The sequence below is a fragment of the Mobula hypostoma genome, chromosome 3 (genome assembly GCF_963921235.1).
Source record: "Mobula hypostoma chromosome 3, sMobHyp1.1, whole genome shotgun sequence".
NCBI lineage: Eukaryota > Metazoa > Chordata > Chondrichthyes > Myliobatiformes > Myliobatidae > Mobula > Mobula hypostoma.
The window spans coordinates 42,736,936-42,751,328 of NC_086099.1; the positions used below are offsets into that span (position 1 = coordinate 42,736,936).

Below are 14,393 nucleotides of genomic sequence, written 5' to 3' on the forward strand. Positions count from 1 at the left end.
ATTCAGAATTGGCTTGCCTGCAGAAGGCAGAGGGTCGTGGTGGAGGGAGTATATTCAGATTGGAGGATTGTGACTAGTGGTGTCCCACAAGGATCTGTTCTGGGACCTCTACTTTTCATGATTTTTATTAACGACCTGGATGTGGGGGTGGAAGGGTGGGTTGGTAAGTTTGCAGACGACACAAAGGTTGGTGGTGTTGTAGATAGTGTAGAGGATTGTCAAAGATTGCAGAGAGACATTGATAGGATGCAGAAGTGGGCTGAGAAGTGGCAGATGGAGTTCAACCCGGAGAAGTGTGAGGTGATACACTTTGGAAGGACAAACTCCAAGGCAGAGTACAAAGTAAATGGCAGGATGCTTGGTAGTGTGGAGGAGCAGAGGGATCTGGGGGTACATGTCCACAGATCCCTGAAAGTTGCCTCACAGGTGGATAGGGTAGTTAAGAAAGCTTATGGGGTGTTAGCTTTCATAAGTCGAGGGATAGAGTTTAAGAGTCGCGATGTAATGATGCAGCTCTATAAAACTCTGGTTAGGCCACACTTGGAGTACTGTGTCCAGTTCTGGTCGCCTCATTATAGGAAGGATGTGGAGCATTGGAAAGGGTACAGAGGAGGTTTATCAGGATGCTGCCTGGTTTAGAGAGTATGGATTATGATCAGAGATTAAGGGAGCTAGCTCTTTGGAGAGAAGGAGGATGAGAGGAGACATGATAGAGGTGTGCAAGATAATAAGAGGAATAGATAGAGTGGATAGTCAGCACCTCTTCCCCAGGGCACCACTGCTCAATACAAGAGGACATGGCTTTAAGGTAAGGAGTAGGAAGTGCAAGGGGATTGTTAGAGGCTGGTTTTTTACTCAGAGAGTGGTTGGTGCGTGGAATGCACTGCCTGAATCAGTGGTGGAGGCAGGTACACTAGTGAAGTTTAAGAGACTACTAGACAGGTATATGGAGGAATTTAAGGTGGGGGCTTATATGGGAGGCAGGGTTTGAGGATCAGCACAACATTGTGGGCCGAAGGGCCTGTACTGTGCTGTACTTTTCTATGTTTTATGTTAAAAGCAGTTTGTATAGGTACATGGATGGTGGGGGTATGGAGAGCTATGGTCCCAGTGCAAGTTCAATGGGAGTAGGCAGTTTAAATGTATCATTACAGACTAGATGGGCCAAAGGGCCTGTTTCTGTGCTGTACTATTCTAGGACTATGACTCTAAGATTGCTGTATCAGAGGGACATTTTGCTTCATGGAAACATAGCTCACACCCGCTATTTCTGACGCAGTGCTGATGGCATCTTCACTTTCCGCAAAGATAAGACAACTCAATCTCCTCAAGGCAGAGGAGGTGGAGTATGCTTTATGATTGACTCATCATGGTTCACAAATGTAACAGTTCTGTTTCAGTCCTGCTCATTTGAGCTGGGACATCAAGCAGTCAAAAGTCGTTCATTTTATCTACTGAGGGAGTTTTTCTGGTTGTGGTGTGCATTCCACTCAGCGTAACGTCAGGCAGGTATGTATCAGCAGGCATGAAACTGTGCACCCTGATACCTTCCCTATCAGTGCAGGAGAATTGGAAAGGGTGAGCTCCGTCATAGCCTCCCCAGCATCCAGAACCCATTCAAAAGGCGATGCCTCAAAATGGCGACATCCATCATTCAGGACCATCATCAGAGGTGCTAAAAGAACCTGAAGACGCACGCTCAACAATTCAGGAACAACTTCTTTCCCTCCACCATCAGGTTTCAGGTTTCTGAATGGACAATGAACCCATGAGCACTTCTTCAGTATTTTTTCCCTTTTTGCACTGCTTATTTAATTTGTGTGTGTGTGTGTATATACATACACAAACGTTTGTGTCTATATATATATATATATAGCAATTTATAGTTTTATTACTTTGTATTGCAATGTACTGTTGCTGCAAAAGAACAAATATTAAAATCTGATTCTGATTTCTGTCTTTCCTTTAAGGACTTCTGAAAGTCCATATATTTTACCAAGCTTTTTTGCTTCCCTCTTAATAACTTTTTTATTTCAGTATATTTTTTTTTACCATAAGCATCCATTGAGCAAGGTAAATTTTAGCAGACTGAGCTCCAATGCTGAGCTTATAGAATTTTGTGAGGGAGCAGAAACTTGGGCTAATTATTTAACTCTTACAATATCATAACTTCAGCAAATTTTGCCCTGGAGCATGGGAGGCTCAGGTAGTCTGCTGCTGCTCTTAGTGAGACTGATAATGTAGGATTTTCAAGTAGGTTATTTATTTTGAAATATTCAGAAAACTTTCTAAGAATTCTAGAAAAAGTATGATTTTATATTTTTAAAGTCCATGAGTGTGAAGTCAAGTGTTTTTGTGAAAGATTTTGAACTTTGAAAACACTGAACTCTTGGCCTGTCCTCTTAAATCTTAGAGTATAACTTCTCTGAATGTCATTTTCTTTGCTAATTCTGTGACAAGGTTAGTTGGTCAACCCACTTAGTGTGTTTTCTTTTAAAAATCACCATCTGGTTCTAACACTATGACGGTCTGGCCACAAGCAGTTCTCTTTCTCCACTTGGTTTCACTGTAAAAGAAGGCTTTTGTTAAAATCAAGGAGCTTTCTGCTCTACTGACTTAAACACAAAATAATCTGCAGATGCTGGGGTCAAAGCAGCACTCACAACACGCTGGAGGAACTCAGCAGGTCAGGCAGCATCCAGGGAAGCGATCAGTCCAAAGGGTTCCGGCGCGAAACGTCGACTGATCGTTTCCACGGATGCTGCCCGACCTGCTGAGTTCCTCCAGCGTGTTGTGAGTGTAGCTCTACTGACTTGCTGTTTCCTCCAAATATACCCACAGTATTTCACAACTTGGTTGTGACACATGAAAGGAGCCTTAATCCAAGACATGGGCAGAATCAGTATCTAAATTTATTAAAGGATATTGGTAATCTTTAAATACTTTTCATTAATTGTACAAAAAGTGTTATTGTGAACTGAGCTAAGACCTCATGATTCAGGAAAACTGAGCCACCAGTTGACTGTGTCTGGTGGATGGTTTTTTTTTAATATAATTTTTATTGAGTTTTCAAAAAGAATACATGAAAGATAATATCTACCCTCCCCCCTCCCCTTAACCCTCCCCCCCCCCATATAAAGTCCTACCTAAAAAAGAAAAGAAGAAAAAAAAAGAAGAGCCGTCTGGGTATTGGTAGGTTTCTACATGCTCCATGGAATTCAAAATAAATTTGGTATACTTATTCGTTACTTTCCCCAAGGGACCAAGATCTTTATCGGAGCACTTAAATATGTCATCCTATCTTTTGTAAATAAGGGCGCCAAATATTCTAAAATGTTACATATTTATCTCTTAAATTATAAGTAATTTTTTCGAGTGGGATAGAACTAGCCATTTCATTATTCCAACGATTCATACTTAAATACGAATCAGATTTCCAAGTAACTGCTATAATCTTCTTAGCTACTGCCAACGCAATTTTTATAAATTCTTTCTGATATTTATTCAATTTAAGTTTCAACTTTATCCCTTCAATATCACCTAATAGAAATAATACAGGGTTATGTGGAAGTTGAGTTCCAGTAATTTGTTCCAATAAGACTCTTAAATTTATCCAAAAGGGTTGAACTTTAAAACAAGACCAAGTAGAGTGTAAGAAAGTACCAATTTCTTGATTACACCGAAAGCATTTATCGGATAGATTTGAATTTAATCTATTTATTTTTTGTGGTGTAATATATAATTGGTGTAAAAAATTATATTGTACTAATCTAAGTCGAACATTTATTGTATTTGTCATACTGTCAAGACAGAGTCTTGACCAATTTGTTTCATCAATATTAATATTCAGATCTGTTTCCCATTTTTGTTTTGACTTATGGGTTCCTTGTTTAATTGTCTGTTTTTGAATCAAATTATACATACAAGAAATAAATTTTTAAATTTTCCCTTTTTGAATTAAAGTTTCAATTTCATTAGGTTTTGGCAAAAACATTGTTTGACCCAGCTTACCCTTTAAGTAAGCCCTTAATTGAAGGTAACAAAAGAAAGTGTTATTTGATATTTTATATTTATCCTTTAGTTGTTCAAATGACATCAATATACCTCGTTCATAACAATCTCCTATAAATTTAATCCCTTTTTGGTACCAATTATATAAAAGTTGATTGTCCATTGTAAAAGGAATAAGTCTGTTTTGGAACAAAGGTCTCCTTGCTAATAAAGATTTCTGTATTTCATTATCAACATTTATCTTATTCCATAGATCAATCAAATGTATTAATATAGGAGATTCTTTCTTTTCCCGTATCCATTTAGATTCCCATTTATATATAAAATCTTCAGGTCTATTTTCTCCTATCTTGTCTAATTCTATTTTAATCCATGCTGGTTTTCGATCATCGAAGAAAGATGCAATAAATCTAAGTTGATTTGCTTTATAATAATTCTTAAGGTTTGGAAGTTGTAACCCTTCTAACTCAAATTTACATGTCAATTTTTCCAATGATATTCTTGACGCTTTACCTTTCCAAAGAAATTTTCTCACACATTTATTTAACTCTTGAAAAAATTTCTGTGGCAATTGTATTGGTAATGTTTGAAACAAATACTGTAATCTCGGAAATATATTCATTTTTACAACATTGACTCTACCTACTAATGTTATTGGTAGTATCATCCATTTGTCAAGATCTTCTTGAATTTTTTTCAATAGTGGTAAATAATTAAATTTATATAAATTCTTTACATCATTATCAAGTCTTATACCTAAATACTTTATACCATTTACCGGCCATCTAAATTGGATTGCTAACCGACATTGACTATAGGCTCCTTTAGTAAGAGGTAAAATTTCACTTTTATCCCAATTTATTTTATAACCTGATACCTTCCCATATTCATCCAATCTAGAAGATAATTTATGTAACGAATGTTGTGGGTTTGTTAAGTAAATCAAAACATCATCGGCAAAAAGATTAATTTTATATTCCTCCTGATTAACTCTAAAACCCATAATATCTGGATCAATTCTGATTAGTTCTGCTAATGGCTCTATCACCAGTACAAATAAAGCAGGTGATAATGGACAACCTTGTCTAGTTGACCTTTTTAACTGGAATGGTGTTGAAATCTGAGAGTTTGTCACTACTTTAGCCTTAGGGTTAGAATTTAAAATTTTAATCCAATTTATAAAAGATGTTCCGAACCCATATTTTTCTAATACTTTAAATAAAAAATCCCATTCTAATCTATCAAATGCTTTTTCTGCATCCAAGGCTACTACTATACTCTTCTCGTCCCTTTTTTGTGCCAAATGAATTATACTGAGTAGCCGAGTTACATTATCTGCCAATTGTCTATTTTTAATAAATCCTGTTTGATCCATATGTATTAATTTTGGTAAGTATTTAGATAATCTATTCGATAAAATTTTTGCTATTATTTTATAATCAGTATTCAATAAAGAAATAGGCCTGTATGATGTTGGTTTCATGGGGTCTCTGTCTTTTTTTGGCAATACTATTACAATCGCTGTTGAAAAAGATTCTGGGAGTTTGTGTTTTTTCTGCTTGACGTATTAACTCCATAAAGAGAGGAAATAATAAATCTTTAAACTTTTTATAAAATTCAGGTGGAAAACCATCTTCTCCTGGAGATTTATTACTTTGAAGTGATCCTAAAGCTGCTTCAACTTCTTTTAAAGTAAAAGGCATATCTAATCCCTTCTGTTCTTCCGAGTTCAATTTTGGAAGAGTTACTTGTGATAAAAACCTTTCTATCTCATTAACATCATTTTGTGATTCTGATTGATATAATTCAGAATAGAAACTTTTAAAAGTTTCATTTATTTCAAGAGGTTTATAAGATATTTTATTTGCACTTGTTCTAATTGCATTTATTGTTTTGGAAGCTTGTTCTGTTTTCAACTGCCAGGCAAGAATTTTATGTGCTCTCTCACCTAACTCATAATACCTTTGCTTAGTTCTTATAATTGCTTCTTCCATTCTGTATGTCTGAAGCGTATTATATTGTAACTTATTGACAAGTTGCCTTCGTTTTTCTTCCGACATATATCTTTGAGATTCTTTTTCTAATTTTGTAATCTCTTTTTCCAATTGATCTAGTTCTGCCATATATTCTTTCTTAATCCCTTCTGTATAACGTATAACTTATTATCTGGCCCCTCAGATATGCTTTCATCGCATCCCATAATATAAATTTATTATCCACTGAATGAAAATTTGTATCCAAAAAAAATTGGATCTGCTTTTTCATAAAATCACAAAAATCTTGACGTTTTAATAATGTTGAATTAAATCTCCATCTATAAGCCACTTCTTCCTTTTCAGTCATTATTATTGTCATTAATAAAGGAGAATGATCTGACAATATTCTTGCTTTATATTCCATATTTTTCACTCTGTGTTGAATATGCATTGATAATAGGAAAAAATCTATCCTTGAATAAGTTTTATGTCTATGAGAATAGAACGAATAGTCTCTTTCTTTAGGATTGATTCTTCTCCATATATCAATCAAATTTAAATCTTTCATCAATGATAAAGTTAGATTTACTACCTTCGATTTTATAACAGCCTTAGTTGATCTATCTAAGATTGGGTCTAAGCAAAAATTAAAGTCTCCTCCAATTAATATTTTTTCATGTGCATCCACCAAATTCAAAAAAGCTTCTTGTATGAATTTTGCATCGTTTTCATTTGGTGCATAAATATTCATAAATGTCCATAATTCAGAGAAAAGTTGACAATGTATAATCATGTATCTCCCCGCAGAATCGGTTATTACATTTTGTATTCTAATTGGTAACTTTTTATTGATCAAAATTGCTACTCCCCTCGCTTTTGAATTAAATGAAGCCGCAACAACACTATCCACCCAATCTCTCTTTAGTTTCTGATGTTCTGTTTCTGTTAAATGTGTTTCCTGTAAAAAGACTAAATCTATCTTCATTTTCTTAATATGTGTTAAGATTCTTTTTCTTTTCACTGGTCCATTAAGCCCATTAACATTAAAACTCAAAAAATTCAATAAATTAGTCATTATTCTTAACAAAGTTACTCCAATCTAAAACATTACTTATCTTCTCAACTCTCATAGTTCATTGGGGAATCTCTTTGAACTTCACCATGTTGCTATGTGTTCCCCTCCCAACCCTCCAGGCAAAAAGAAAGAAAAAGATAGAAAAGATACAGAAAAAAAAACAAAATACCCCCCCACTAATGTTGTGAATGAAAAGATACACAACACTACCCTCCTCCATTTTGCGGGTCGTGGCTAAAGCCACGCTTGCACACATGATTAATGTAGCAATTGGTCAGTGCTTCTTCCAGCTCCCCTGCAACAAAAAAAAATTTGTATATATATATAAAAACAAACAAAATTAATGTTACTATTCCCAACTAGTATTCTTCAAATTTTAATCTTTCTTCCCCCCCATATAATTAATAATATATTTATATATTCATCCACCCAAAAATCCAACAAGTCCATTCTTGACCCAGTCTTCATCTTCAATCTATCTCGCTCCCCTGGATTTGTTCTTGTATCTGGTGAATATTCAGAGAATCTTGCACAAACTGCTCCGCTTTCCGGTTGTCATCAAAAAATCTTTTTTCTCCACCAGGCAAAAAAATCTTCAAGGTTGCAGGATAACGCAATATAAGTTGATAACCGTGATCCCATAGGATTTTTTTTCACTGGATTAAATTTCTTCCTTCTCTTCAAAAGTTCATAACTTATATCAGGGTAGAAAAAAACTTTGTACCCTTGAATCATCAATGGCCCTTTTCTATTCTTGGCAGCTTGGGCAGCTGCCTGTAGAATCCTTTCCTTGTCTTGAAATCTTAAGAATTTTATTAAGATCGATCATGGATATTGGTCATCTTGTGGTTTTGGTCTTAGAGCTCTATGTGCCCGCTCAATTTCAATTGATCGAATCTCCTCTTTCATTTGCAAAACTTCCGGGATCCATGTTTGAAAAAATTCTATTGGATTTTCTCCCTCCATACCTTCTTTAAGACCAACAATTTTGATATTATTACGTCTACTGAAATTTTCCAACATGTCCACTTTCTCCAAGAGTCAATTTCTTTCTGAGTTCCAGACAAGCAGATCATTTTCTGATTTTTCCACTCTATCATTCATATGTCCCATTGCTCTTTCCATCTTCTGAAGCTTCTTATCCATTTTATCCTGTCTTTTCATAGCTTTATTATAGCACATCTTCATATCTCTAAGCTCTGCTCTTACTTTTCTTAGTTCAGCCGCTAGTTGCAATAAAGCATCTTTTATGTCTCCATCATCTCCTTTACTTCCAATCTCTTCCAGTTCTTCCTCCTCCTCTTCATCTGTGTTCTCTGCAGAATCCATTTCTGACTCTGAGTCACTTTCAGTTGCAGTGGCTGTCGGTTCTTGTAGTTTGAGTTGTGTCGATTTGCGCATGCGCATTTCCGGCATCTTCTTCCGAGAGACCGCTACCGCCGCCATTGCTCCCTGTTCTACGCCGGAGATAGAATGCATCTCCTCCGAAGGAGATCCAACCTGAGTCCGAGGCTCCATCGTTGCAGTAGGCCCTTTTTCCTTCCCATCTCACGGCGGCTTCGCAACAACGGACTTCTTCTGTTGCGGTTTACGAGGCATATCGTAAAGTAGTCTTGCAAAGTTTATAAATAGTTTTCGGAAAGTATTTATTAACTTTGTTTTGTTTAACCGGTACTTTGCTGATTTTTTTACGGGAGAGCTGGATTTACACGTCTCAATCCCACGTCATCACGTGACACCCCCCCCCCCCCCCCCGGTAGATGGTTTGTCACTGGATTACATGCAGATTTGAGTAAGGGGGAGAGCTGGCCAAATGTTATAATTTATTTTTAGGGGGAATTAAGTACAAAAGATCAAGCTTATACTTATGGTACTGTGCAAAAATATGAGGCACATGTATATAGTTAGGGTGCCTAAGATTTTTGCACAGTACTGTATTTGTTAACATGGAGAGGAGAGCGAGTTTGTAAATCTGGTAGAAGCGAAGGATGCTGAGGGTGGATGGCTGTGGGACAAGTAGCAGAGGAAGAGTGCCAGGGATTGGTGGTGACATGAGTGTAAATGCACCATCCCTGCAACACCAGGCAAGGTGATTTGATTCCAAGGAATTGGTTTATTGATCACTATAGAATACCTCTAGTGCTTTCTGCTCCCTTCCTTCTCCCTTCCCCTTTTCCCAACCATGATTCCCTCTTCTTGCCCTTTCCCACTGTCAGTCCACAAAAGACACCCATATCAGAATCAGGTCAAATGTCATCACTGACATGTCATGAAATTTGTAACACACACAAAATGCTAGAGGAACTCAGCAGGCCAGGTAGCATGTGCAAAAGTCTGACTATGTATATGTGCCTAAGAATTTTGCACAGTACTGTATATTGGGTTTTAGGTGGGAGCACATTTCTGTATTATATTCTCCTTGGTGGTATATTAATGCATGGAAGCAGTTCAGACAAGATTTACTTAGACTAATACTGGAAGTGGGCAGTGATTTTATGATGGTTCTCTATCTAAAATCAGTAGAGGGAAACTTGGTTGAACAGACAAGATCTTGAAAGGTCTTCATTGGTGGGCATTTCCTGTTGTGGAATCAATGGGAGCAAGGGATCACTGTTTATGGCAGAGATGAGGCAAAGCTTTTATTTTCTCTTAAATGGTTGTGAGTTCTTGGAAGACTCTTCCTCCAAGGGCAGTGGAAGTAAAGTCTATAAATACCTTTAAGTTGAGGTAGATAGTTAGAAGGTAAACAAAGGACTGAAACAGGGCTGAGGTTAGATGGGAATGTTTTTTATTTTGAGATACAACACAGTAACATGCCCTTCTGGCCTAATGAGCCCACAGCGACCAATACACCCATCTGACTAATTAACCTTCTAACCCATATACCTTTGGAATGTGGGAAGAAATGGCAGGATCTGGAGAAAACCCACACAGTAACATGGAGAATGTGCAGAGTCCTTACAGAGAGGTGGGAATTGAACCTTGTGCTGTTATGGCAATGCACCAACCGTTACACTACTGTGCCCCCAAAAGTAGAGTCGAGATTACATACAGTCAGATCCATTTTGAAATTATTAAATTATAGCAGGGCTGAGGAATGAAGTGACAAATTCCTGCTCCTAGTTTGTTTGTTCATATGCAATATCTGTCTATATCAATGAATTACATGGCAAAAATATTGAAAGCCATCATAGATTTCTAATCTTTCCAAGTAAAAGATTAACTGCATTTTGCCAAACCACTCATCTTGAGCTGCAAAGATTGAATTTTATTGGGTTGCAATAGTTACATATTTTAATTCAAATTTTTAGTTGTTATTAAACGCAGAACGGGTTCCTTAGGATCTCCAGTAGAAGTGCTCCAAATTGAATTATTTTCATTTAAGTTTCAAAAATTGTGTGATTTACTTAATAATAGTCATATAATTTCACAAGCCAATATGTTGGTTCTAAAATTTGTTTTTAAGAAAAAAGATTGTCTTGTCAGATGTTTAATTTATTTTAGATGTCTATGATAGAAAATATATACAAACAAAACATAATAATTTATGTATTTTTAACTTTATTTTCACAGCCTAATACTGGGGAGCTTGATCCGTTGTATGTGGTAGAAGCTTTATTGCACTGCAGCAAGGACAGCGTGAAGCTCGCAGCTTCAGAAGCAGCTAAGCCAGCAAAAGCAGGAGAAAAAGGAGAGATGCAAGTGTGTGGATTGCAGTTAATTTCAAAATTTAGTCTCTATAACATACAGTAGTACTGAAAAAACTCCGGACCTCTGTAAGGTCTTTGTCAACTCATCAGCAAAAAGATGATTATGATGTATAAATACCCAAAATGTTTCCCAATGAGGTCAAAATATAAATTCTGAATGATGTAGGTATTTTTAAAGACACACATGAGAAAAAGGTTTGGAAGATATTAAGCTTCCTAAGTGCACACTAGCTTTGTGGGCAGAAGGCAGAGGAATGAAGTTGAGAAGGAAATGGATCAGCTATGATCAAATAGCAGAGCAGACTCGATGGGCCAAATAGCCTAATTCTGCTGCAGTGTTTTATGGTCATTTTCATTTTTAATGTCTTATTCTTCCTTCAAAGACTTAAATTGACAGTGAATGTGAAATAATATGCTTACATTCATAAGTACACTATTGTGACATAATTTATGTTTATTAATCATTTTGGCAGTGAATAATGTATAATTCCAGAATATTGATTGAATCTGAACTTGTTTTTAATTTAAAGGGCAGATTTTAATCAGCTTAATCTTGTCCTAAAGAGATTGTTATAATAGTCATTGCTGCTCAGTGAAGGATCCTCCATTTTCAAATGTTGCATAAGTGGCTTGCACTCTATTTTAACCTTGGGAGTGAAATTATTCACTGATTCCATGGTGACTGGATTCATTCATGAATGATCTATGCACTAGGACACAAAATCAAGACTGTCTCAAAAAATAATTATTCCTACATCCTGCTGAATCTATGCAGAAACAGCTTTCTGAACCTGGTTAATTGGGCCATCGGTTAATCGGGCAGCTGTCTATTTGAGACAACTCCTAAAAGAACAAGTATTAATCTAGAAGGTAGCAAGGATTCCTTTTGTTTATTTATTACACTATGCCTCTAAATTGGGACAGAAGAATGTTGCCAAACAGTTTCTTACGTCAGTAATGTGCACCTGTGTGACTGTTAGACACTACTCTGTACTTTGAGTGACCAGTTTGTAAATAGTGTCAGTTGTGTATGTTTGTATTCAAAAAGCAGTGATTTTTGTCACCGATAATTGGTGAGAAATAAGCAATAAGACAATTCAGAACTGTTTTGCTCACTGTGGCTTCAAGCATTGAGGCTTGCAGATGCCAGAAACAGCTGGAAGTGAAAATGAAATTTCACAACTTCAACAAATTAGGAACCACAAAGAATCTGAAGGTATCATCAGTCATCTTGAATGTTACGATGAAGATTTGAAAATTTGGAGGGTGCAATCATGGAAAGAATTTTATAAAAGCAGTCCATTATCTGCTCTAGGTGTCTGTGCTAATTTTGTTCATTTACAGTCAATCACTAGTACATGGCAGCATATTGCTGATAACTATTAGGAACTAATACATTGTTTTATGGTGATGGTTGTCTGTCATATGCAATGATGACAGGAAGTTTTTAAAGTGGAAAAGCCATTGGTTGGGACAGTTCCACTTTCTTTACCTCAGAAGTCTAGGTCCAGTGGTCTGAGTAGTCATCACAGTCGGGGTATTCCTTGGTTGCATTGGATAACCATGACTTCTGTGCCTCGTCATACCCTTTGATCTCCATGGAGTGTTGTAAAACAGCTTTCCTGGCCACTAGATCTCATCACCTAGTCCGTGGGAGCTGACTTTGCATGCTAGGCCAATCAGACCCCTATCTCACAAGGGTATGAGGCCTTCTGGCTACTCTCACCTGTCAAAACTGCGTACCGGGATGTGGCTGCTGTCACATTCAAGCAGCTACTTGGAGCCACAGGTGAGAGCTCAGTGTCCAGTGGGGACCAAAGATGAGTGATTTAAACATGACAAGCTCCTTCACCAGAGGCGCTACCCCTCCACGGACACTCCATGTACACCCAACTGTTTTATAGTACTGCAACACACATAAAAGTTGCTGGTGAACGCTGCAGGCCAGGCAGCATCTCTAGGAAGAGGTACAGTCGTCGTTTCGGGCCGAGACCCTTCATCAGGACTAACTGAAAGAAGAGCTAGTAAGAGATTTGAAAGTGGAAGGGGGAGGGGAGATCCGAAATGATAGGAGAAGACAGGAGGGGGAAGAATTTCTCTCTCTCCTTTTTCTCCCTCTGTTCCTCTCACTATACTTCTTGCCTGTCCTCTGGGTTTCCCCCCTCCCCCTTTCTTTCTCCCTCATATCCCTTTTGCCAATCAACTGACCAGCTCTTAGCTCCATCCCTCCCCCTCCTGTCTTCTCCTATCATTTTGGATCTCCCCCTCCCCCTCCCACTTTCAAATCCCAGTGTGGCCTCCTGTACATCAGTGAGACCCAACGTAGATTGGGAGACCACTTTACCGAGCATCTACACTCTCTCCACCAGAACAAGCGGGATCTCCCAGTGGTCACCCATTTTAATTATGTTTCCCATTCCCCTTCCGATACATCCATCCATGGCCTCCTCCACTGTCATGAGGCCACACTTAGGTTGGAGGAACAACACCCTGTATTCCGTTTAGGTAGCCTCCAACCTGATGGCATGAACATCTATTTCTCAAACTTACAGTAATGCCCACCCCCCACACCCATTCTCCATTTCCCATCCCCTTTTCACTCTCTCTCTCTCTCTCTCTCTCTCTCTCTCTCAGCTCATCTCACTAATCAACTTCCCAGCTCTTTACTTCATCCCTCCCCCGACCTTTTAAATCTACTCCTTGGCATTTTTTCTCCAGTCCTGCTGAAGGGCTTCAGCCAGAAACGTTGACTGTACTTTTTTCCATAGATGCTGCCTGCCTGCTGAGTTCTTCCAGCATTTTGTATATGTTGCTTGGATTTCCAGCATCTGCAGATTTTTTTTCTTGTTTGTCACATCAAGAGCTTATCTGTATTATCAGTATGGAATTGTTTGCTCTTTCCTTATTAGGTCTTGTCCCCGTGACTATGTTCACAGACTTGAGTTAACTCTCTCAGACTTGATTCACTAATTCTGGGTCAGTTGTCACCTGTTTTTAGCTTCATATAAATATATGGCCACATTGTTTTACCTACTTCTTAATTGGATTAGATTTCATTCATATTATTAATGTATCTGAAGCAGTTGAAATATGAGTGATCAATTAATCCATGGAACAGTGTGCGGACAGTGAGGAACATTTTGTAACTACTGATTAGATCGGATTTTTACTGAGAGATGAAGCAATTGTCTTTGCCTTATTTTGGCATAGTGTTGGATAATCCCAGCACGATGCAGCTACAATGATCTACTGTGAGTTTCTGTGCAGATTGAACAAGATTTAAATTCGATGTGTTTTTTATTCAACAGGTTGTTCCTATCTTGCTTCACTTGATAACTGCAATCAGTAGTGTACGCCTATATATTCCAAAAGACCTGAGACCACTGGACAACAGGCAAAGTGTTTTGAAATCAATACAGGTAAATTACTTCATTTGTGAGTATAGATTCTAATTTTAGGCCTAGCCCCAGTTATATCACATTCATATTAGCCATATTCAAATTTCGTGATTGCAGTGGCAAAAATGGAGGAAAGAAAATCATTTGATTGAAATGTATTTTAATTTATTCTTTTTAAGATTGCTGCAGAACAGCTTGCATGTGGTTTACTTTTATTATTCCT

At 37.5% G+C, this 14,393-nt stretch overlaps 1 protein-coding gene across 1 annotated transcript in view; it reads left to right on the forward strand.

Moving 5' to 3' along the window:
• Window positions 1–14,393, forward strand: part of mtrex (Mtr4 exosome RNA helicase) — a 119,316-nt gene that overhangs the window by 80,944 nt on the left and 23,979 nt on the right. Inside the window, exons 19-20 of the mRNA XM_063042929.1 lie at window positions 10,636–10,764; window positions 14,081–14,191. Of these exons, the coding sequence (XP_062898999.1) occupies window positions 10,636–10,764; window positions 14,081–14,191 (240 nt within the window). The remainder of the gene's footprint in view (window positions 1–10,635; window positions 10,765–14,080; window positions 14,192–14,393) is intronic.